Source organism: Bos javanicus, chromosome 29 (assembly GCF_032452875.1).
Source record: "Bos javanicus breed banteng chromosome 29, ARS-OSU_banteng_1.0, whole genome shotgun sequence".
NCBI lineage: Eukaryota > Metazoa > Chordata > Mammalia > Artiodactyla > Bovidae > Bos > Bos javanicus.
Window position 1 is genome coordinate 12,683,818 of NC_083896.1, and position 26,507 is coordinate 12,710,324.

Consider the following 26,507-nt stretch of genomic DNA (forward strand, 5'->3'; position numbering starts at 1 on the left):
AGGAACTGAATTTTCAACTTCACCTGCAGATACCTGTGAATATGTAAGACAAATATTGTCCTTCCTCAGACTAAGTCCTCTTGTGCTATTCTGCCACATCTCTTTCCAGCTGAGACTGGTCTCTCCATCATTTCCGTCTTCAGTCTGTCTCTCCAGTGAGTTCCGTTAGTAAACTAAGTGCTAACATCTGTTTATATAACTACAATCAAATCTCTCCAGTTAAATTTCATAGAATAACTTGTCACCTCTCACCCATACTCAACTGTTGTTCAGTCAGTAAGGGATACCTCTCACTTTTTCTGTATTTGACCTTTTGGACTACCTATCTGGAAAAGTTTCCCAGTTGCTGGTTTTTGCTTCTTCAGTTGTGGTTATTTCTCACCTTCCCACCTGTGAGTCTTTAATGTTCCCTGAATATTCTCGATACATATGTAGGTTTGAATGTCCCCTTCCTTGACTGTGACATACTTATAAGCATTTGATAAAAGCTATGGATGGTCTTCCCCCAAAAAGGCACATGAAGTCTTGGCCTACATTTTTAGATTCAGACTGCAGCATTTCTTCCATGACATTGTTCATACAACATATGAATGTTTTATCTCTCGCAAATCATAAATGTTTGTCTCAAATCTAGTGGAGACCAGTTTTCTCACTGGACCTCCCCACTGCATTTACTACAGATCTTTCAATTTTTATTCACTTTCTTTAAAAACGAAGACCAACCTTGGATGCAGATAGGCTATCGCTTCTGCTTAAAATTTCTAGTGGCTCCTGTGGTCATCAGTGTAATACAAGCCTTCACATCTGCTGCTCATTCTTCATAGATACCCTTGCCTGCTACCCAGTGTGGACTCTAGTTTGCCCTCAGATTCTACCACCTCAACATACAAAGTCTTCCTTAACCAACCTTCAGAGAGTTTGGTGTGCCTTGTTGTCTTAGGGGATTTTTGTAATTTGCAGAAATAGTATGAAATGAAGTGAAACAAAGCCAGGTTCACTCTACAACTTCATAAATGAAGGATTTAATTTCATCTGTAAAGTGAGAATACCATCTACCATTTAGAATTATTTGTAACCATCAGAGTATATGTAATATACCTACCATGTAAGTGCCTACCATATAATAAGTGCTAAACACAGACTTTTGTTGTTTTATAATAGCCTATCTCCTCCAGTAGATGGCAGAAAAGATTAATCTTGCATCTCAGAGTGCCCAGCTCATAGCAAGTGCCTTCTTCATGTTTTAAAGAACAGAGTGATGAAAGACAAAGGAAAAGGAAATCACTTTCTGAAGGCACTCAAGAAATAAAGAGATACAAACTGGAGTTTCTTCATCATTCTATTTATTACATGTATGAATATTAACATGTCATGGCATCCATCTAATTCAGTCAAAACCAACAAAGGAAAAAAGGTTAACCATGTTTCAAATTAACATTCTTACAGATTCCCCTGTAACTTAAAATAGAAATATGTTCATCTGCATTAAATTGACAAACCTGAAAAATGTCATTTAAAAAAAAAAATCACCTTTAGTACTTAAATATATTTGTTAATCTTTTGAGGGCATCAGTGTCCAAGAATAAAAGTTGCTTCATTAGGTACTTTTCAAAAATGGACATCTGGATGGTTCTCTCTAGCTGGAGATACATACATAGATAGATAGATATGCAAATACGTCCTATTTCGTTTAAAAGTTTTTTTTCAAATCTGCCTTTTCATTTTGAGAAAAGTCCTGCGGTGCTCTCGTCACAACCCCCTTTTGAAGGATTAAAGTAATTCAGACTTTGCTTTAATCATGGGAAGCTGCTAGAAAAAAATCTTATGTTGAGGTTGCTGTTTAATTCCATTTTCGCCCAATAAAAAGTACAGAAACACTGTCTTTATTTGATGGTGTGCATAAATATTACACTCCATGGATAGCAAAAATATTTTTTATTTATAATTTACAGTTTCACAAGTGAAAATCGTACATTTTTACACATACAATTTCATTTTGTTAAATTTGCACACATCTACAGAACTTTCACACGACAAGCACCTGAAACTGTGCAGGCAGTAGGAAATGCAAATACTAAAATGTATTTATTAACCAAATGATAGCTGAAGGCCCTGCCCCAGCTAGACAATTTATATAGATATGTCTATATATACATAAAAATTTCTTCACCTTCTAGATTTCAACAGCAGCTTTTTTTTTTTTTTTTAAAAGAAAAACATACCTTTCTCATTTTATTTAAACTGACTCGACTGTATCATTTTCTGTTTTAATTTCAGTGGCTGTTGCTATGCTTTCCTCTGTGCAAGCTGGTGGAGTATCAGTTCGTTCTTCCTTAACTTTGGGACTTTCACAGGGTTCCTGCAATTCGTTTTTGACAATGTTCAACATAATGTTCAAGGGATTTTCAACTGGTGTCTTGCTGGGAGATGGTGTACAATCAAATGAAGATGTCTACAAAATGAAAAACCCTTTAAGTACCGATAAATATCACATTAAATGACATTTAGTTTTATAAGACCCTTTTATGGGCAAAGAAACATATATATACCAAATGCAATTTGAAAACCCTGCTGTCCCTGCAAAACATGCCATAAAGGCAGCCAATTAGAATGTATACTGAGTGATATCTACTCAAGTAATGAGATAAGGTAAGAAAAGCAGTCATGAGGCCAAAAGAAGTTGATTAAATGACTAGACATGTTTCTATATTTTAACCCCCAACGGCACCCCACTCCAGTACTTTTGCCTGGAAAATCCCATGGACAGAGGAGCCTGGTGGGCTGCAGTCCATGGGGTTGCTAAGAATCGGAGACAACTGAGCGACTTCACTTTCACTTTTCACTTCCATGCACTGGAAAAGGAAATGGCAACCCACTCCAGTGTTCTTGCCTGGAGAATCCCAGGGATGGGGGAGCCTGGTGGGCTGCCGTCCATGGGGTCGCACAGAGTCGGACACGACTGGAAGTGACTTAGCAGCAGCAGCATAACCCCCTACATATATCCTGGGATTTGTGACTCCTAGTTTCAAATACTCTGAGGATTTTTAAAAAATCCTCCCAAACCATCAAAACATCCTGTGAAGTCTAATCTTTTGGTGACCTAAGTATATCTTCCAAACTGCCCCTTGAACCTGTGAAACATATTCACTGAGAATTAATATGTTTCACTGTTTAGTTTTTTTAAAAAAATGGTCACTCTACAAATATGAAAATTTGAACTTCTAAAGTCAATATACTGATGTCTTTTCATAATTCATATATGATAATTTAAAAATTATTCCTATATTACGTGGCTGAGTAGGGTATATAAAAGAAGTAAATGTGACCTATAACTTGTTCAATATTATTACCATCATGAACCTTCTCATTTTCAGTCTTCCTCACATTTCTCTAGGCCTAATGCTGTAGTAAGATCAAGATTCAAATGAAAAGAATGCAAGGAAAATGACACACAATCTCAACAGACCATATCAATCTACCACCAATATTTAGTGAACAACCTAAATGCTCCATCAACTCTAACAGCTCAACATATCAAGATTAACAATGTTGAGATGCAAAAAATAAAATCTGTCAATGTAAATGAGAACAAAGAGTAACCAAAAAGAACTTACATTTTGATAATCTTCATAACATGATGGATGATAAATCTGAAGCAAAAACAAAAAGTTATTATTAACAAAAAGAATTAAGTATTCACGAATTAAGTATTCATATGCATGCATTCTCATTTCTAATGGACTATTCTGACAAAATTTTCTTTTTAAATTTAAACCAGAAGGTAAACTATCTTTGGAAAGGCAAAGAAAATCATTTGGTCAGAAAAACAGATAAAAACAAAATTTTCATTCCGATTTTTCTTAAAGCTTCCTTTGTGTATTTAGTTAACATGGTATATAGTAAACTACTTAATATATGAGTTTTGATGATGAAGTATAATTTCAGATCAAAATTGTGGGATTAAGCAGAAGACTAGCTAGACTCAGAAGACCTAGTGCTGGACTTATCATTAACTAGTTAGGCAACCTCTTTTATAAAATGAGTACAAGACCAGATGATTGGTAAAATGCCTTCCATCTCAAATACTGTGACTCCCTAAAGTCTAATACTTAAGAAATACTGCTTTTATTAAAAACCATAAAACAAAAACAATTTTCTTTCAAAGTAGAACTATCCCTACAAAATTAAAAATTTTTAAATCTTAACACTTCCTTATAAAGTATGTCATAAAGAGCTGAAAATTACCTTTCCATCTACTCTAATAGCATTTTTTAAATGCCATTCCTCCTCCTCTTCATCCCAGTACTGTTCAAATTGCTCTTGACAGATTTCACAACTCTAAAAATAGAATCATATAAAAATGAAGTTTATGTAACAACACATTTAATCCCATTAAGTAAAAATAAGCAAACATTTTGTTACGTGGAGAAAATGAGTTTTCTGCAAATTTAAACAACGTTCAAATATATAATACAAAATAAGACCTAAGAATTTTGCATTCTTCCATGCAAAAATAGTTAACATTTCACTGCTCTCACTTTTGTATAAAATACAAAACCAAACTCAAGAAAAACACAGAAGAGTAAAGCTCACAAGAAATCTTAAATTCATTAAAAGAGGGATGTAAATAAAGTTATATGTTTATGGTTATTTACTTAAAGGAAATGAAAGGCATGACCAGAGATAGAAAATTTAATGTTTCCCTTTTACCTCGACTGCTCCTGCTGGTCCAGCCGGTACACTTTGGAACTCCTTTTCTTTAGCAGCCTCCTGAGTTTTGAGTACAACTTCTTCGTGTACCTTTTCAAAAAACTGGCTCTTTGCACGTTCTTCGAGATCAGCTATTTCCTCAAATTCTATCCAGTCCTTAAAAAGAGTTAAAGAGTATTTTCATTTGATTCTAAATTCTTACTTATAATGCCATTTCAATATAAAAAGTTCATTCTTCTACAATATACTTTAATATTGGTTATTTAAAATTTTGTCATCTCTATGAGCCCCATAACTAATAGACAACATAAAGCAACTAATGAACAATTACGATCTTAGTATCAACATTCCACTACCTCTACAGTTACAACTACTTATGCAAGTAAAATAAATTTCATTTACAATTTACCAAAAAAAAAAAAAAATCAGTCATGGAACCTTGAAATTTTAGAGCTGGAACTAACCTGTGTTGTACTCTAATACAAGCAAATACATACTCTTCAAAAAAAATTTTTTTTAATTAAAAAGATTTTATATTCTAGGGGTCAAATTTTATTCAAAAAATTCACTAGTACTCATCAATTACTTAATTTACTTTTAGAATGATATAATTTAAAGGCTAGAAGTTCAGAGGCACATGAATTACTTACTGTTAAACTGTAGTACCAACGCCTGTGAGTGACTTTTCTGCTTACATCTTTTTCAGTTCTATTTTGTCGATAATGCCAGTCCAAGTGATCTGCGTATACATCTGTCTGTGATGTTGTAAACCTCATTCCACAGGAATAACACTGAATACCAGTGTACAGTCGATTTATAACACTATCATAACGTCTATTTTGAAAAATACAGAAATAATTTTTCGTTTTGATAACATGGTTTAATGGCCTTTAAAAAAAAAGGCAGTTATAAGTACTTCAATTTTCCACATTTTAATAATGGTGAAGCCATTATTATGTGACAAAATAACCGTTTCAGCCAAGAGCTGGTTGAGACTTACTATCCAAAGATCAATAATATTCTCTAGTATTGTATCACTGACTGTCTTTACCTTACTGTTGGTTAAATTTTGGAACATGGAGTCTACCCTCTTATCAACAGACCTGGCTCAGTTACTTATTTCCCTCTAGCAAATAATGGAATGATCATTGGCCCACTAATAAGGCAATACTTGGCCTATTCTTCGATTAATGTCAGTATCAAGGTGGATATGGCAGAACAATTCAGGTTCACCTTTCTAGAACTTCACAGTTTTGAGCAACTCAACTGTCCCACCCTGGTCTAAAGAAGGAAAGAGAAACTGAGGTCAGCAATAATCAGTTTTTTTTTAAAATTCTGGGCTCCCTATTTGGAAAGAAATAGGAATGCAGAACAAGTAAGTGAACAAACAGGCCATTAAAAACTCCAAAAACATTTTTAAAATAATAGAATAAAGCAAAGCATAGTACACTAGTATTCTATATAACAGAAAACAAAATATTTAGAGGCATAATATTACTACTGAATAAAAATTTAATGAGAAATGGTTTAATAACTATATAGAGGAGAGCTGGTAGGACAGCAGAAGACCCAACTAAGTCTTCACTTTCAGGAAGTCAAGAAATTGTCTAAATGGGATAAATCAAGAAATGTACTAAATCAGAAGTTCTATTTTTTTTTAAGAAGTTGCTCTTAATCTAATAAAGCAACTGTAAATGATTTTATGTAAGTAATATAGGCAATAAAAAAATGAAAATATATGCACCAAATGTTAACACTGGTTATCAGTAAAGTGGGAATTGTAGGTAACTTTATTTTCTTGATTTTATTTCTGTAAAATGAAAAGTTTTAATTTTTTAAATATCAGCCTATAAAAATCTCATTTTCTTAACTTCAAAAGCATGAATAGCAGTAAAGAAAAAAAGTTATGATTAGGAGAAAATAAAGGTAAAGGAAGACATGAGTGACTTACTAATACCTAATACTCAATCTCCTTATACTTGCTATAAAACAGTAAGAGGGGTAAGATGAATGGCACTAATGACAATAACCACTGTTACAAAGTCACCGTCCCTTTTACCTGAGAAAAATCAGAAAACTAAATTACATACTGTTTTAATTCTTCAATTGTAAAATTGGTAAGATCTGGAACATCTTGATCTTCATTTTGATCTTCCTCCTCCTCAGCAGGGGGCTGAGCAGCAACTTCATTTACTTCTTCAATTGAAAAAAAACAAATTTCTAAATACCGGTTTCCATGTATTCTTTATAGGGGAACACTAGGGTGTTAAAAGCATATGGAGAACCCCATCCTGTCTACTCAGGGCTTCTGATCTTAGGTTTACTGGCCAAGGAACCTAATACAATTATTTATTTTGATAAGTGATATTATGTTTGATCTGTTAAAAGTCAATCTTTATGAAACTCATTAATAGTCTATTTTTATAGGCTAAAATAATATAGAACAACTAGAAAAAAGTCTGCACATGGTATTTGCAGGAATATTTGTTAACTGATAACAGTGTCCACTATAAAGGTAACAGTTCCATGTTAGAAAATTTTTAAGTTTCATTATAAACCAGTTATATTTAATTTTCAAAAAACAAAGTATACCTAAGAATTCAATTATTGTAAGAACTCTATCATAGAACATATCATTTTATATCATATGTCTTTATAACTTAAGCTTTGTGTAGATGAATTACAGATCCATACTTACGTGTTGTAGCTGAATCAGGCTGGGACAATTTGAGAATTCCTGTTTTTAGCAGTTTTGAAAATAATTCATTTACATCCACCTGACTGAGATGATTATCAGGATAAGCCTTAGGCAGGGCTCCTTTAAAAAAATAACACTCTTAAAAGTAGAACAGAGGCAAACTATACTAAACATTTTTAAAGTTTTTTTTAAGATATCCTGTCAATATTAACTTTGAAAAAATCTTAAGATCAGTGTAATTATCAAAACTCCTAAAAATGTACTTTGAAATTTACGTCAGCAAATCATCACCTCTTAAAAATCTATTTAGGACAAATACTGGAACCACAAATATTTAAAAGGACATTCCCTGGTGGCTCAGACAAAACCTGCCTACAGTGCAGGAGACCAGGTTCAATTCCTAAGTCAGGAAGATCCCCTGGAGGATGGCATGGCAACCCACTCCAGTATTCTTGCCTAGAGAATCCCAAGGACAGAGGAGCCTAGCAGGCTACAGTCCATGGGGCTGCAAAGAGTCAGGCACAACTGACCGACTAACACTTTCACTTTCGTGTATTAAACCAGTATTACCCACTGTTGCCCAATTAATCCATGCCAAAGAAAGACCGAGTACAGAAAGCTTAATGCTTCCTTCTATGCAATGCAGCACCACACCTCTAGATCCAACTTTTCACCCTTTCAATTCTCTGTTCTTCACCTAACTATATTGGGAAAGGTAGTCTTATACAGATGAAATAGGCTACCATCTCTTAGCAGAGATTTCCAAGAGGAAAAAAAAAATAACCAGAGCCTAAACAGAAGTACTCCTGCCCAGCTCCCCAACTCCCCCGCCTCCCCATAACTACCCAGGAGAACTAATGCAGGGAGATGAGCCATAGGGCTCAGAATATACCTACCCCTCTGACCTGTACTTAATCACCGCCCTGGGAAAGCCGCTCAAACTACTGCTGAAGAGGTAAATTACTGAAGCTCCAATAATTTGAATAAATGAAACAAGAATAATATTCTCCTTAAGCCCCCTGGCAAGCAATCAATCCAATTCCATATTTGGCTAAGTTCTAATTTAAAAATTATAATTCTTTAACTCAATTATGAAAGACAGTATTTTAATATGTTTGTGTACCATTACTATCCATCTTATTTACCACACCTTTACACAACAGTTCTGAACCACTAAAAATTCCTCTTAATGGGAGAAATTCAATTTGCATCCACAACACAATAAATGTGAGCAAACTCGGGGAGACCGTGAAGGACGAAGCCTGGCATGTTGCAGTCCACGAGTCACAGAGTTGGACACGACTTAGCAACTGAACCACCACCACCACAAAACAATACATAATCTCTGCCCCTAACCATTGCGTACTCTTTACCAGGTGGTGCTAGTGGTAAACAGCCTGACTGCCAACGCAGGAGATCTAAGAAATATGGGTTCGATCCCAGGAAGATCCCCTGGAGAAGGAAATGGCAACCCGCTCCAGTATTTTTGCCTGGGAAATCCCATGGACAGAGGAGCGTGGCAGGCTATAATCCATAGGGTCGCACAAAATTGGACACGACTGAAACAACTTACCATGCACACACTCTTAACATGTAGCACAGTGCCGTGTGTACAGTAGGCTAATTAATGTCTGTTGAAACGTCTGACTACATGAACAAGTCAATTACATCAGCCATTTCACACACTAGTTTAACATTTACATTTCATTAGAATTAGTTATTTATATGTCTAGGAATCCTAACTAGCTGATCACATGTCTGCCAGCAGCCAAGTTTAGTGATCAAGAACATGAACTGTAGGAAAAAGAGCCAGGAATCAGACTCCTGGGATTCTAACTAGAAATTCCACTTTCTGGTTGTGTTACATGCTAAGTTGTTTATCTGTGCCTCAGTTTACTTTATTTACAAAAGGGTAATGATAACTGTTCCTACCGGAGGTTGTTATAAGGATTAAATGAATTAATATTTATAAAGGCACTGAGGTATTTGGCAATATATATAATATTTGTTTAAAGAAAAACAGTCCAAATGAAATAAGTCAGTGAAAGACAAATACTGTATCACTTACATGTGGAATCTAAAAAATACAACTAGTGAATATAACAAAAAAAGAAGAGAACACAAGAGAACAAATTAGTGGTGACCAGTTGGGAGAGGGAAGAAGGAAAGGGCGATACAAATATAGAGAGTAAAGGGTTAGGAAGTGCAAACTATCAGGTATAAACTAAACTCAACAATATATTTGTACAATGCAGGGAATATAGTAAATATTTTACAATAACTATAAATGGAGCAAAACTTTTTAAAATTATGAATCACTCTATTGTACACCTCTAAAATATAATTTTTTAAAAAAACACAGAAAACAAAAAGAAGCTTTGACAGTCTCAGATTTACTTTTCTGTGCATTTAGAAACAGGAATAAGAGGTGATTCTCAGAACAGACCTGGAATTTCAAACTTGGGTACCCAATGATGGTGTCTAGTTTATCAACCGATAGATGTAACTGAACAACTATTTAAATAAAAAAACAATCTATAGATCCTGCTACACTATAAAGCTCTTAGAAGGATAAACCTTATTAAAGTTATCCTAGCACAACGCCCGCTGCTGCTAACTCGATTCAGTCGTGTCCGACTCTGTGGGACCCCATAGACAGCAGCCCACCAGGCTCCCCGTCTCTGGGATTCTCCAGGCAAGAACACTGGAGTGGGTTGCCACTGCCTTCTCCAATGCATGAAAGTGATAAGTCAAAGTGAAGTCGCTCAGTCAGGTCCAACTCTTAGCGACCCCATGGACTGCAGCCCACCAGGCTCCTCCGTCCATGGGATTTTCCAGGCAAGAGTAGAGTGGAGTGCCATTGCCTTCTCCCAGCACAATGCCTAGCATACAGCAAATGATCAATATTTGTTTGAATGACTAAATGAACATGAGTATGTTTACTACAAGGAAAAAAAGGTTTTAAATCTTGAGAAAAAGACCTTGAGAGAAGCCAAACACGGAATACTTTTCATATCTCTTTAAGTAAAATGAAGAAGGCAGGCATATCTAACATATTCAATAACCTCCAACCCAGGATATAAGATGTGATTTCCTCTGTGACATTGCCATGCCCTGTATACATCAGCACCCTAAGGCTGTTAAAGCAAAAGAACACTGACAGGTTCTGTATATTATCTCCTACAAAAAAGAGCAAAATTTACAGTCGTTGCACACTATCTCATGCTACCAACTCCAATACAACAAACCCTCCACTCAACAAGAAAAACTGAGTTCTCGAGGAAAATGCACTAATATAGCACTTTACAAGTCACAAAGTACTTTTGCATATGCTATCTCATTTGATTCTCTGAAAAAAATAAGATTCCCAGGCAAATCCTGACGTTTATCATATCCTATCTACAGAGGAAAAATCTGAATGAAGCCCAGAAAGGCTATTTGCTTATATGAACTTATATGAACTACTGCCTACATACATGTATAGCAGCAGAGTAGAGAGGTTCTATCCCTGCTCTTTTGACTCTAGAATCCTAATATTTTCCTTCCCTTTTCATTATGTGAAAATAAGAAAATACTAATCCTGTCAGTCTAGCAATTAAAAGCAAAATGTTTTCAAATTAATTTAGTTTCTTGTGATGATACAGTTGAATAATTAATCCATAAACTAGAGCTTGGCTAGGACTTTACTCATTACTTCAGAACTTTTCGAAAACTCTAAATTTGTACCCCTAACAGAGGCACACTAGACCATGTTTCTGAAAATGGCTGTTTTAATGATTCAGAAATAAAGCAAGTACCACTACAATTTGGTTAAGTTAGCTCTCAGTACATTGACTTCACGGCAATTCTTATTTACATATTTCCATTTTCACCTATTAAAACTAAAACTTTTTCTTTTTTCTTTTTTTTTTTTTGCCTGCATCATGTGGCTTGCAGGATCTTAGTTTCCTTACGAGGAATTGAACCCAAGGCCTTCAGCAGTGCAAGTGCACAGTCCTAACCACCGGACCACCAGGGAATTTCCTAAAACTTATTTTTAAAGCCTCAGTATCTACTATTGTTATTGTATTCATAACACTGTTATGCTTCATCCCATAGATGCTTATCAGGGACATCTAGGAAATCACAAAAGTATTCTTCTACTTCTCTTTCAGCATGTTGTGTACAGTTATTACTTGAGCATCCATAAAGACATATAAATGAATCAACTTATAACGTGATGTCCCCAGTATTCACTTAATGTTTACTGGATCATCACATACACACAAAACAAAAATTCAAAGTATCAAATAACTAAGACTTCTGAGATTTGTCACTGATTTCATTTTATCTCAACACAACTGTCACATTCCTATCCCAACCTCTAGCTGCCACCTAACAAAACTCCTTCCCTCTTTTTTGTGGTCTATCAATCCTGGCTAACCATCTATAGTTGTAAAGGGGATTAATGTGAAAACACGTCAACAATGCAAACAAGCAAAGAAAGGAAGCAAAACATTCCAGTCAGATTAAATTTCTCTAAATTGCACATCCCTCTCAAAATTGTCATCTTCTAAAACTGACAAGGTAGCTATTCAATCAAACAATAAATATCTTTTGAGAAACACAAAGCTCAGAAAGTTAACATACCTGAAGGATTCTGAACAAATGCTCCAGGATTTTGTGGATGAACTGGCAAAAATTGCTGTCCTTGGCCAAATGCTACTGGCTGAGAAACACCAGTCAGAACCTTTAAGAAAAATCTTGGTTTTAAGAATGTTTTTTCTCTATTTTAACTAAAATCTTAACATTCAAATTACCAATACATTAAAATAGTCACAGATATCATAAGGCCAGCTTTTTATGATAATGAAGATGTGAAAGTATGACCTGACTAGTTCATTCACTTCTAAGGCCTTCTATAAAAAGCAGTAATACCTTCCTTTAGATTTTTCATAGAATTATAAGAAACTGAGAATGGATGTGAAAGTTCTTTGAAGTTTAAGATACCCTGCAAACTTAAGGTAGCCAGCAACTAGCGAACTGTGTGACCTTACACAAATCACTTTACCTTGCCAGTGCATTCTCTTATTTTACAAACAGAAAAGCTGACATGCAGATATGTGACCTATACAGAATCATAATGGCCGTAAATATCAGAGCTGAGACCAGAACTCCTGACCTGACTTCCTTACAGATTTCAGGAGCCTGCTTTAATTAGCAATCTGAACTGCTTTATGATCACTTTGTTAGCCATCAAACTTTGAGTTACAAAGTAGTCTGTAAAAATTTTAGGGGACTGTTAAAAAATAAAACAGCCATGAAACAAGAGCTGTATATGCATACAAATATTGTATTGTACTCAAGAGTGAGGTAGGACATCTGCATACTGCTACTATATAAACAAATGTTCATTTATAAGCCTTGTTCAGGATTCCTCTGAACCTTTAGTGGTATGTATTTTTTCTTATGTATGAAACCCCCATCAATTCTGTATAATGTAGGAACAAGACTAAGTCAAATCCCATTCTAGAGTATCTTATTGATTACAGTATCATTTAAGAACAGGTAATAGCGTAAATCTAAGGAGGCCAATTGTTTTCTCAAGCCACTGGATATGGACAGAAGGCTGCTTTCTAACAATGATGCTTATAACATGCTTTAAAAGCTTTCTTGTTTTAGACTTTCTTCCATGCGATGTTACTAGTATAAATAAATTCATCCTAGTAAGAAAGTGTCAGTACCTGCAAAACAGTAATTCTAGCCCTGGAGAATTTGAACAGGCAAACAATAATAGTCATTAACATCAACCGTATTAATCACAAATTATAAGCATATGCTTTAACATTATTTCAATGTGCATTTTAAAATATATGCAGAACAAGTTAACATCAAACAACTCTATTTGACTGGAATGACAGAAAGGTGGTGAAAAGTAAAAAGAGAGGAAGAAAAAACTACAGACCATAAAAACATGGACAATCTGATTTTCTTGTTTATTTAACTCAGGCTAAGGAAGTTCTCAAAGAACAGTCCATAAAATCAGCTTTATGGTTACTTAAAAGCTTATGAAGGCTTAACAGTTGTATAATATAGCAGAGGTCTATGAAACACACACAACTGTATCATACTTTAATCATACCTTTGAAGCCAAAAAAATAAAAATCAACCCATAAAATGAAAAGCCGTAACAGGGAGGCTATGCATATGTAAGGGCAAGGGGTATACGGGAAATTCCTATACTTCATAGCTCAATTTTGCTGTAAGCCTAAAACGACTCTTAAAAAAACAAGTCTTTTTAAAAAAAAAAAACAAGATTTTGTGGGGTAAGGGGAGGGAGACTGGGAGGGTTCTCTAGATCCTGAAAGAACTAAGATCAATTTTGGATTTAAATCACAAATTTCAGTTCCTAAAGACTGTCATCCCATTTTCCTAGCAGTTGGGGTTTTGAAGTACACTAAAAACTTCCTCCAAAACCAAAAATTTACTAAAAAAAAATTAAATCTTTAAAAGCCCTTTAACCCATAAACTATATCCTAAAAACCTTTCTCAAACACTAGACACATTAAAAATGGTTCATATTAACTTTAGAATAACAGACTTACCTGTTGAGATGCCTGAATATTTCCTACTGTTATTGGAGCAGGTAAATTGCCAAAGTTTCCAAATTGAGAACTCTGAAGATTCTTCTCATCAAAATAGTGTCCAGAAGCTCTGTTAAGGGGATTGGAAAAACTCTGGTTTCCAGGGCCATGTGGTCCATTGAAATTTGGTCCTTGAGGTGAGTCAAACATTTGTTCGTGTCTTTGGAACTGTAGTCCTTGGGATGGGGCATTAAAAGCATTGCCAGGTGGATCATTATATGGGCCAGTCTGATTGAAAGATACTGATTCAAGCCTCTGTGAAGGATGATTGTCAAATCGTGTGCCTTGAAGACCAAGAGGAATATCAAACCTTGATGCTTGCTGGTGTTGTGGTCCTTCAAATCTCTGAGGCACACCATCGAATCTTGGTTGAACCTGCTGTCCAGGAGGTCCATCAAACCTCTGTGGGCCTGGCTGACCAGTTCTTTCAAATCTAGGACCTGGCTGACCGTGTAATCCATCAAATCTTGGCAGGAGTGATGACTGACCTGGCTGCCCTTCAAACCTTAAAGGATGACAACCTTCAAACCTCGGACCGCCTTGACCCAGAGGTCCTTCGATTCTCAGGCCACCTCCTGGGACCGAAGGACCCTCAAACCTCATTCCACCTCCTTGTTGGACTAAAGGTCCTTCAAACCTGATCCCAACCCCTGGTTGACCATGTGGACCCTCAAACCTAAGGTTCCCACCAAGCTGATTATGTTGTCCTTCAAACCTCATACCAGCTACTGACTGACCATGGGGGCCCTCAAACCTCATTCCAACTCCCTGCTGTAACAATGGGCCCTCAAATCTGATCCCACCTGATGGCTGACCATGAGGTCCATCAAACCTCATTGCAGCCCCTGATGGACCATGACCTCCCTCAAATCTAAGTCCACCTACTGGCTGACCTCGAGGATTCTCAAATCGAAGTCCACCCACAGGCTGACCATGAGGTCCCTCAAACCTCAGACCACCCACAGGTTGACCCCGATGTCCTTCAAACCTGAGACCGCCCACAGGCTGGCCCCCTGGTCCTTCAAATCGCAAACCACCTGCAGATCCCTCAAACCTCAGACCAGGGGAACCTTCAAATCGGAAGCCACCTCCTCCTGCTTGACCAATCGGCCCCTCAAATCGCAGAGGTGTCCCGACTGGTCCTGGAGGACCTTCAAATCTCAAAGGACATCCACCTCCTAACTGGCCTTGTGGTCCTTCAAATCTCAAAGGGCCACCTCCCCCCATCTGTCCTGGTGACCCATCAAACCGAAGAGAACCTGGTGCAGGAGGTCCATCAATTCTAGGGCTTAATTTATTAGGTCCTTCAAAAATCATCTTGGCTGGGCCATCTCTCGCTACTGATGGCCTGCTAGGTCCATCGTATAACGGTCTATCTTCAGCTAAAGCCGTAAGTCGCTGATTTGTATCAAGGCCGGCGAATCTTGATGCAGGGCTATCTACAAATGGTTTATCTGAATCTTCATATCTAGGTCGTTTAAGTGGAAAACGATCATTGAATGGTGATCTCTGCTCTTCTCGTACACCTTTTAAAAGGAAAAAAAAATTATTTTCCTGAATCTGATAATGTATATCAAATTATCTTAAAATCTTCTTCCTATATTCTTGTAAATGTTTATTCAACAACACCCATAACTATCTCACTATCAGAGGGGAGGGAAAAGACAGCAACAAGCAGCGGGTAAGAGAATGCCCTCTAGAACTAAACACACCGGGGTAAAAAAAATCCCCACTCAGACAATTTACTAATTATTTGACTTTGAGAGCAAGTTATTTAACCTCTCTGGTCTTGTTTCCTATCTGTAAAATGGGGATAATACATACTGCATTGGGTCACCGTGAGGAATACATCAGATTACTAGGTAAGTACCTAACACACAGTCGACCCTTTTAGTATTAGCTCCCTCCCCTTTGAGGGAAAAAACCGCAACAAAACAAACAACAAAGCAGTAGTCTGAACAGTCACAAAAATCCATCCCCACTTAGCTTGTTCATTTTCCCTTCACTGCTGTGTGATTCAATAGGTATAATCTGATTTAACTTTTTCTACCTTTAGAAGAGACTTGCTCGTCATGTCTTCTCCGGCCCTCATGGGGTGAAAGATTCTCAGCATAAGTACGACTCCCAGATATAGGAGAAAGACGTCTTGCTCTTTCACTAAATTGTTCTTTTCTGTCAAACTGTGCTCCACTATTCCTACTTGCATGTTTACTTTTGGATGGCTCACATTCTATTCCAGACAACAAGGCATCAGTCAAAGGGTAGTCAAAAATATCAGGATCTAAGAGATCAAGTCTTGGAAATGAATGCTGAACCTGTGTCCTTTTCAGTTTTGCTTTATGTTCATAGTAGGTTAATTCAGCATCAGATAAGAGAGGTTTCTTTTTTAATCCACCTTTATTTTCTTCTGTAGGACTATCCCGTACACTGCATCTATGTTTACCTTCTTGATACTGAAATAGCTGTCGTATTTGATGCACAACAACAAGGAACTCATCCTGTGTAATTTCACCAGATGCTAAACGTTCACTCGTCTGCATAGGGATGATAAGAGGAAATCAAATATTTTAAATATAAAAAGTACTTATAAAAGTTACAGACAAAAGGAGAATCATGACTACATGGGAGTGTGGTAGCTACCTTTTGAAGTAATTCTCTTTTGCTTGCAACAGTTAACTCTTTAGGAATCTGAAGATTGGCATCTACACTTAATCGATGCTGCGGCTTTGGGGCTCGAGGTGACAAGATTCCTTTAGTGCTTGACCAGCTCTCCCTATGCCTTAGATGAGGAGCTTTACTATGTTCATCACCCTGTTGTAAACTGAAACCATAAAAGGAATATGTTACTTTATAAAAAATACTTAAATACTCAGGACCATATTCAAAGATCCTTAATAGGATCTGGTTAAAATGAACACATCATAAAAGTTAATTAAATGATTAAGAACACAAGATCTGAAGTCAGGAAAATCAGATATAAATACTGATTCTTGTGTATCCTGGATGTGCCACCTTAGGTAGATTAGTTAACCTTCCTAAACTTCAGTTTATCTGTTAAGGTAAGCAATAATAATGGTACTTAACTTGACAAGGTTTTAAGAATTAAAAGGGGGGAGGGGGGAGTACTAATTATACCACCCAGTAAACATTATCCAGTTTTTAAAGTAACACTATGTTTTTAAAGATACACATTATTCTACTTGATTAAAAATGTTAACATCCTACCTTTTATTTTCTTCCCAACCGGATTTCCATCTTTTGGTAGACTTGGAACTTGGCCAATTTTCTACATTCTCCTTTGGTTCAGTGCTTGACTTGGTAGAATGTTGACCAGCAGTCTCTTGGGGTCGTTCCTCTTCAGTCTTTTTTATCCGCCTTGGATCTCGAACATCCTGTTTAGTACTTCTCTTTGCACTTCTTTCTTCCCTGGAAGGTGTAAACTCCTCCATGTGTGACTGTTTAACTCCTGACTGGCGAATCTTCCCAGCTTTGGGGGTTGAGGTTGGAGACATACTCCTTTGCCTTCGTTTGGGTGACCGCCTGTCTCTTCTCTTGGGAGAATGTATAATTGGTGACCGAGACTTGGGTGATCGTGATCTTGATCGCTTTCTAGTACTCGATCTCCCTGGTTTTGTCCCCGGTTTTTCCGATTCTTCCGTTATTGTATCCTGTTTTTGTACAATGCCATTTATGATTTTATTTCTACTTCCCACCAGTCTGTGTTCAGATGATTTCATGTGCTCATCTTTATCCTTTTTTTCTGCAGTTTTTCTCTTGTCCTTTGTATCATCATCTTTGCTATCAGTCTTATCCTGAAGATGTTTTTTTAATCTTGGATCTCTCTTGCTCATATCAGACACCCTTGTACTTTCAGCTTCTTGATTTTTCAAGTCTTTTGTGTGGGATAATTTATTTTTCAAAGGTGACGGTGATTTAGATTTAGATTTGGATTTAGAATCCAATTGGTCAAGTTCTTTCTTGGTTATTTTTTCACCTGATTTACTTTTTTCTTGCTTGGATGAATTTAGTTTTTCAGAGGGTACAGTTTTACTTGTCTTAATATCAGATTGGTTCAGTGTGTTCATTAGGAATTCTTTCCTGTGACTTTGATCTTTTCCATGAGAAGAATGTTGACTCATCCTATTAAGACGGGGATCCCGGTTAGTTCCTTTCGTATCTGGAATTTGTAAGGATGGACCTGGACGACTTTTCTCAGGCTGCACAGGAACCTGATGGGGAGCTTTAACTGCCATAGGGGGAATCTGTGAAACATGTAATTTGGATGGTGCAGATCCAGGACCTAAGCTGGATGTCTCCTGCTGAACACTAAGGGAAACTGCCTGAAATACAAAATAAATGTTCATGTTAGAGCTGTGAAAACATTCCAACATAATTTTCAGTGCATCCTTTTGGTATTTTAAGTGGAAATAAAAATAAAAGGAGAAAGATTATATTTATTTATGTGGCCTGTTATTTCTTCCTGGTTCTCTACTTTGAGGTTTTATAACTTTTAGGTAGAATGGGGAAAAAAAATCTTCTAATTATTCAGAATTCTGGGCCAGACTGATATTGAGAAACTACTAAATAAATCACTACACTCTAGTTGCACAGGCATCAAAGTCATTCCAGCTAAATTTCAAGTCATAAAATTCAGTTCCTCTCACAGTGGCATTGATAATGAACTTTTAAAATTTTGCAGTGCTGTACTCCCTCACTCTCAAATAAGGCCAAGCACTAAGTAAAATAATACAAGGTTATTCATGAACAGAAATACACAATCTTCCTGGCTTCCTTAATTTTGTGATGGCTTTTTTTTTTTTTTGGTAGCCTTCTAAGGAACTTGCTAAAGATTTCTGCTCATGAAACCTAAGTTCACAATAAAGACTAGGCAAAAACACTTGCCACAATACACCATCTGGGGAGTGATATTAAATTCACATTTTTAACAAAACTAAGATGCTATCTCATAAGACAGCAAGCTAATAAAAAAGTTTTTGAAAAAAATAGTGCAGTGTATATTCAGGTGAGTTTTACAATAAAGTGAAAGTCGCTCAGTCGTGTCCAACTCTTTGCAGCCCCATGGACTGTAGCCTGCCAGGCTCCTCTGTTCATGGAATTCTCCAGGCCAGAATACTGGAGTGGGTCGCCATTCCCTTCTCCAGGGGATCTTCCCCACCCAGAGATGGAACCCAGGTCTCCTGCATTGCTGGCAGATTCTTTACCAGCTGAGCTAAGAGGGATTCCTGAGTTTTATAATAAGGATATAAAAATCTGGCCTAATAAATATACCTTAATTGCAAAATAAAGGCAAAACAAATACAGTTAACAAACATAACATGTTAATACAAATACTAAATAATTCCACCTCCATCAGAAGGCAAATTTAAAAACACTCAGAATACCAAATCTCCTTTACTTACCAGTTGTGCCTTAGCTTGCTCAAGCTCAAGCTCCAGCTTTTTCTGCTGAAGTTCTAACAGCTGCTTTTGTTTTGCCAGTAATTGCTGCCTTATTAGTTGCTCTTGAGTAAGATTCTTTTGTATATCCGGGACAATAGGAGGAGTGGAGATGCTAGGGGAACTGACCACTGTGCCAGGTGTTGAAGACTCTTCAGGCTACAAGAAAAAATAATTTGTTAACAAAAAAAAAAATCACAGCTAAAAAGGAAGTAGCTAAGGGGGAACTTAAAGTTATCAGTTTCTCTTTTAATAAACACTATCCATAATTTTAAATGGCTAATCATGTTTAAAAGCATAGAAAATTTTCAGGAATTTAAAAACCAAAATAAATATATTATGCACTGAACAAGGACAATACTTATCTTAAAGGCACTGTGAACCTGAGCAGGGGGGGGGCACTTTTTAATTAAACTGATTCAGCACAGCATATTTTGATAATTTTTTCTGGCAAGAAATTTTAGAGAAGTCAAAACTTGACAGTTGAAAATATTAGTTATGTATCATTTATGTTAAAACTTACCGATTTATTTAAAAACTTAGGATTCACATGGATGCTAGATGTATTCACATTGGGGGGCAGAGGTTTAATAGGCCAAGCAGGATCTAACGAATTGACTCTGACATCCAGGGCATAAAGTTTCTTCAAAGGAAATATTTCATCCCATGTGGAACGTAATTTAAATAAACTTTTTCTAGTATTTTCATCCACCTAGAACAACAGAACAATTCTATGGCTTGTTAAGTTACTATAGGATATTTTATATATCAAGTATAATGCTACATCAATCTCAGTTCTACTTCACATATAGCACACATATTTCTCATTCATAATTATATATAACAGTAATAATTTAATAAAGTTGTATTTGCACAAAGTTAATTAAAAAAACTTTTTGTCAAAAAAAAGACTTGACATAGTATTCCTAATGTAACTTTTACTCTAGACAAAAATATAAAAGTAGAAAATAGTTTATCTGATGACTTAAATTTTAAGTTATTTACATTTAGTACAAAGTAAGACAAAACTATTTAACTGATTTCATGCAATACAATATGGTTAGTACCTATGAATAAGCTATTTGTAGTGTGGTAGACACCTGAATAATTTAAATTCACAAAATTTTACTCACTGGTAAGCTTTAGTTTTATATAACATATCTGCTCATGCTTTAGTTTTATATAACAACTGCTCATGCTTGTGATGAGCACAATAATACTTTTTAAATTACCATCAGAGAAATCTAGCACTTGGGAAAACTGAATTAATTTTTAACTATATTTGAATCTTCAGATATTTACTACAAAGTCATTTTCATCATCTTCAGTGTTAAGGCCTAGTTAAGAGTCAGTAAAAGTATTCTACCAAACACCCAAATGAATTTGAACATCCCGAAACTGAAACCAAGAAACTGGTTTAGCATCCCTATTTCTACAATGCAAAGTTGGTTTCTCCTTAGACTAAAGTCCCAGGCAAGCAGTATTTAGTCAAGGTCTACAGTACTATTAACAAGTTCTATTAATACAATTTGAAATATGGCTTTCCAAATTTCTTCTGCATATACTTAAAATTTATTTTCTCTAGGAACTTAAAGGGAAAAGTTACTCAAGTAGCAACTACACATTTTCTAACAAACAAGTAAAATCTGATAACCAGTAGTTCTAAATAATCCCAATTCCCCAAACCTGACAACTATAAGATTTCTCAAGATATCTACTAAAATGTAAGAACCACCCATTTTTTGGTGAGAAACAGTATTTAAACCCAAGTATCTTATAAATGTCCTTTTGCTCAGTGTGAAAGATGAAGCCTGACAGGAAGAAGAATTACTTCAGCGAATCCTTTGTCTTCCTCAACATAATAACTAGATTAACCAAACTATCAGATACACTGTTATAGAAGGAGATTACAATTTCTAGGTAAGAGAAACTAACAATCCTTTCTTCTAAACACTAAGAAGATCCAGAATTGGTGGTGCACAGGAGGGGGGTGGGTGTGGGTGTACTTCCAAAATAACCTAAAGCATTTCACTGATCCACCATTCACGTATCTCATAAAATATACTTGAACAAAGTAACAAGAGTAACAATTCCAGAAGAAAAAAAAAAAGTCAAGTTTCAGGAATCACAGGTTGACACACACTAGCATTATGCTTTTTAAGAAATAGTTAACATCCTAACACTGGAAACCTAAACAATGACATTTGAAGTACTCTTGACAGCTTCAGATCTTTTTGCCTACATGCTAGTAATGAAACAGATCTTCTATCTAATAAACACACACACATAAAAAAATTCTAAAAGCAAACTCATCTGTTTTTGAATGGATAATGTTAAAAAACCTAGCACCCACTTTAGGTATATAACACTAACTTTAGCCCAAAAAGAATAAACATTTAACCACCCAAGAAAACCCAACACAAAGGCAAGAATTTATTTAATCAGGAACATTTTTTTTAAAAATTCAAATGTTTCTAAATGTATATATACCTTTTCAAACACACAAATAAATGTTGCAACTAGATTTTTAGTAAAGGCAGTGAGATACTCTCTTCCAACATTTTTCACGATAGAATCCATAAGGTACATAACAGGAAGCTTCTCTGAGGAGGGAGCCTGAGTAATAAAAAGAAACTGAGAAGTTTAGTATAATGAATTGCAACCAAAGAATTACTTTTAAAAATGAGTTTTTAGGCTACAATACAGACCTCTATTTTGTTGGTATTACTTTTGAATCAATATTAACCTTTAGGAAATTTAAGTGTTCAAGTTCTCACCTCTTACAACGGTCTTTAGTTGAGCATACAAATTTCAGAATTAATCGGAAAGAAAAAAGTCCCTAGTACACTCATTTAACAATCAATGGAATTTCAAGTTTGTATAGTAAAAAAAAAATGTGTTTAAAAGTGACCAAAAAAGGGGGTGGATATTTTCTGCAATCCAAGTGTAAGCTTTGTGACCCACATTAACTTTGATGTACCCAGACTCAATGAAACAGTTTTCAGGCCTCTAGCCCTAGTCTTTTATATGTTAAAGTCTATGAACCCTTGTTACCTGTAAAATCATTAGGATTATTTCTCTATAATCCAATGAACAAAAGCAATTAAGTACACTTCACATATGAAGTTAATGACAAAAAATTTTTTTTAACTTGCACATTAACATGCATAAAAGTGCAAGTTGTTACTGATACAAGAAAAACTGGATGGAGCAGCCGCTGAGTCATGTAAGTCAGGTTGAACTTGACTCCGGAAACCAGGATTTGTCCTGAAGATTTTCTTCACCGCATGGATTCTCCGTCGAAATAGTTTTCCTCTGACCAGCACAAACCAAGGTTCTAAATTTGTGCAGGGCCTGTATGATGATGCCGATACAGGTGGCCCTTTCCAAAGCAAAGAAACGTTGCCCCCGCTCAACTGTAAAGCCTACCCATCACTGGCTTTTAGAAGGCACAGCAAGTTTCCAGAAAGCATCAGCAGGTTCACAGACTTGTTGAGGAGCATTAAAACACACCACATAAACCAAGTGTTAACTCCCACTCCACAGGAGCACCCATGATTTAAAAACAAAATTAACCCCATTTTACCCTTCCCATGTGTATAGGAATTAACCCTGAACACTTACCCACAGCTACCTGAAGCTAGGGTAAGCTAGGGTAAGCTCACAGTTCTGCAGTACACAATGCCACCATTATTTCACAAAACCAATTGCCCATACAAGTGTGTGGAAGTGCTCCTGCTTCTGATAACAACCAAAGTTGACTAAGGAAACCTTTGAATAACTTTGTATGAAAGAAGTTTTTTACAGTACTAATACAAGGGTTTCACAAGGCCATTGCATGTGGGTAAACTATTACCAACATGTCAACTGCTTTACTGCTGTGTCTTTATCTTACCATGTCATGTTTTATACCATTTTAGTCATTGTTGTACTTATGAAGAAACAGGCTCTTTAAAACCAGAATCTGTTCAGTAGGCTAACTTTTTATTGTACAAGTAAATGAATCCTTGTATGTAATATTTTTTCGCTACTACTGCCTCATGGGAGGAGTCAAAGAAGTGTGAATCTTTAAGTTTAGTAATGCTGAGACACTAGAGGATAAGGACACAAACATTCACCTCCAGAAACACAAAACCAAGCCAGTTTGCTACCAAATGACAGAAAATCCCTCCCCTCACCCTTGCCCCCATCCCTCATTAAGATATTTCCCCAAAGTGACTGTTACATCTTTCCCTCCATCTGGCTTTACAAAAATAACCAGGAAATGTGTGCCAAAAAAAAGATTCAGCTGTCTTTCATCAGCAAATAGTCCATCTATTTTCACCACTCTGTGTAGCCATACACAAATACAAATTTTAATGTGGTCACTATATTCAGCATTTAGCTTTCATTTCTCGAAGGTCTTCTGGATCCTTTTAAAAACCAGCAAGGAAACGGTTGAGTGACAACCTAAGCTGCTAAATATTAGGCTCTGTGGAATATTAGTAACACCAAAAATACAGGTAGGATTTTAAAAACCAATGATATTTTCTTAAAAAACCCAAGTGCACTTTTGTTTTTTTAGAAAAGGCATTTAATGTTAAGCCTTCAACAAGGCAAAAACTTAAGTTTTCATGTCCAACATGTTTGTGGTATCAATAAAAAGGATGTTGAATATGAGGAATGCTTCCTTTTAAAATCTCATACTTTCAAAAAAGAACAAAAGCTGTTTCACAGACATTCACAGGAAAAGGTGAATAAGGACTCATATTTTAGCTGTCAGACTGAGCATGACAAACTTGTTGGGGCTTAAAAAAAAAACACCCTTATTTTTGTCCTCTTTAAAGTATGAAAGGACCGCCTGAAACCGTGTATCTTGTGAGCACATTTACCCAAAAGAGTGGACAGAACCTATGAGAATGAACCCAAGTCACTTAAAGACTTTTGTTTAAAACACACAACCACGTAGATAAAAATAAGTCTTGGAAACAAATTCTACACCTTACAAAGGTAAATAAAAAAGACAAATACATATTTCATATGTTTTATTCACAAATTTTATAATACCAGTCACACATTTCAAAACCATTTATTAAAGTCAGACCACTCAGTTTTACACTAGACAGAAACCGCCTCTAAACAATATATTGGTGGTTGTTGTTAAAGTGGCCTTTTAAAAGGGGTTCACTCTGCTAAAAGGAGGCTGATCCTGATCATTTCAATCACTAACTAGAAAAAAAACTAAACCGTAAGTACAAGCTTCAAAAATAACTTAAAACGTATTACTGGGAAGCTTTTAAAACTCATTACGATAACTAAGTTTAACAGTAAGTTGACTTAAATGACACCTCGCTCCCACATGAATCCACAGAAGAGGAGAACTACAGGGAAATTAGGGTGGCAGAGGACCACTACTGTCAGGGGTGAAGCAAAGAACGTCTTCACTCTCAGGGAAGGCAGGGAGGGGGGAAAGCAGGAAAGGAAGAGGAGGGACTGAACTTTTCAAAAAACAAGAAAGAACTACAAGTACTTGTTACCCAGTGGGCCAGTTCTCCACCTACAGGTTGGATAAGATCTCCTCCCCACCCTCTCCAACCCCACCCTCGACCCCAATTTTCCCGGATTTGGGGACAAATGAGACCTTCCGACAGGAGAATGTACACAAGTTCTATCTAGCCGCCCCCACCCCAAAATGGGGATGACGGGTGTGAGCAGCTGCCCGGCTGGCAGAGAATGGATTCTCCTCTCTTCCCTTTCGCATCATGTGCTTTCCAGGCGCCATGTTGGGCTCCTAACAGGCGGCTGCTCCACTCGGGGCCAAGGCCCTATTCCCACCCCCCAACAGCTCGCTCCCAGGTCCCCCTTCACCTCCTTCCAACCCACAGAGCACCATTACCCAAAAGGGCTCGGGGAGAGGGGGGCGGGAACGGGGAAAGAATCATTCCCCACCTTCCCAACGCGGGGGGGGGGGGGGGGACACTTCAAAGGGCTTTAACTCTTACTTCCCCACACCACGAACTGCCTTTCAGTCTCCCCCTCCCCAAAGGAGCGCGTGTGTCGGGATACACGAGGCAGTGGCCTAAATAGGGAGCTGGGGAGCGGAAGCGGGACTCCACCCTTGATCCTCCCCACTCCCTCCCCCCGAGAGAGGCCCATGCTCGAAGCCTGGGCCAAAGACCGAGAGCCTGAGTTGGAGGGGGGGGGAGGGTTGGAGAGGAGGAACACCGTCCCCCTTCGGATGGAAGCGAGACCTGGGATGAGGCTGACACTAAAATCAGGGAGTATTAGAAGAATAGGAGGCTGCGGGGTGTATAAAAACCTTGGCGGTTTGGGCCTCGATGAGAGAGACGATCTCCTTGGCGAAGGGCAGGTTCTCCTCGGCTAGAATGGTCAGCATATTGATGTGCGGTTTGCTATTGAAGGTCAGGTCTTCGAGTGATGACTGATAATCCCGACAGGCGTCCTCCCGGGCCCCCGCAGTACCGGCCTCGGCCGGCGTCTGCTCTGACATTGCGCCGCGGCCCCCCTCCGAGGTCCGCCGCAGCTGAAGCTGAAGCCGCTCTGGATACCCCGCCTCCCTTCCGACTCCTCTCTTCCTCTCCCCGGGTCTCTCGCGGCTCCGGCTTCACCACATGCTGACCGCGGAGGGGGGTTGGGGGACGACACAGGGGGAACCTCGGGTATGAAACGCCGCCGTCTCACGGGTGATCTCCGTCCACTTCCAGCCGCCACAGAATCTTCTTTCTCCACAGACACAAAATGGCGGCGGCAGTGGCGGCTCCAGCTCCGAAAATGTCTGTGTTCCCAACCGCTGCGTCGTGCGAAATGAGCTAGGGGAGGGGAAATGTGCGGTAAGGGGGCGGGGCCGTTGATAACACAAGACGCGATTGGCTTGCCCTGCAACGTCATAAGCCCCGCCACCGGCCCTTCCGCTGAACGTCCTGGCACCACCTTCTTCTCGGGATCCTACCCGGGCTTTCGCAACACCTATTTCTCAGAAGTGGGGTGGAAAAGACGGCCTCTCTCATTGGCCGATTCGTA

At 37.4% G+C, this 26,507-nt stretch overlaps 1 protein-coding gene across 2 annotated transcripts; it reads right to left on the reverse strand.

Annotated features, from left to right (window-relative positions):
* Positions 1-1,326: 1,326 nt before the first annotated feature.
* PCF11 (PCF11 cleavage and polyadenylation factor subunit) lies at positions 1,327-26,425 on the reverse strand. Of its 2 annotated transcripts, none has more exons than XM_061406111.1 (16): positions 25,786-26,425; positions 21,978-22,103; positions 20,011-20,199; positions 19,452-19,646; positions 17,257-18,371; positions 16,672-16,852; positions 16,082-16,565; positions 13,993-15,557; positions 12,038-12,137; positions 7,409-7,528; positions 6,801-6,906; positions 5,361-5,544; positions 4,711-4,866; positions 4,246-4,338; positions 3,615-3,650; positions 1,327-2,452 (listed from the first exon to the last, which is right to left on the reverse strand). In XM_061406111.1, exons 1-16 carry the CDS (start codon positions 25,975-25,977, stop codon positions 2,237-2,239), a joined length of 5,058 nt encoding a protein of 1,685 aa, XP_061262095.1. In that variant the 5' UTR covers positions 25,978-26,425; the 3' UTR covers positions 1,327-2,236. The 2 variants fall into 2 exon arrangements, with proteins under 2 accessions (XP_061262095.1, XP_061262097.1); XM_061406113.1 differs by having other exon boundaries at positions 16,475-16,565; positions 25,786-26,423.
* Positions 26,426-26,507: the final 82 nt, after the last annotated feature.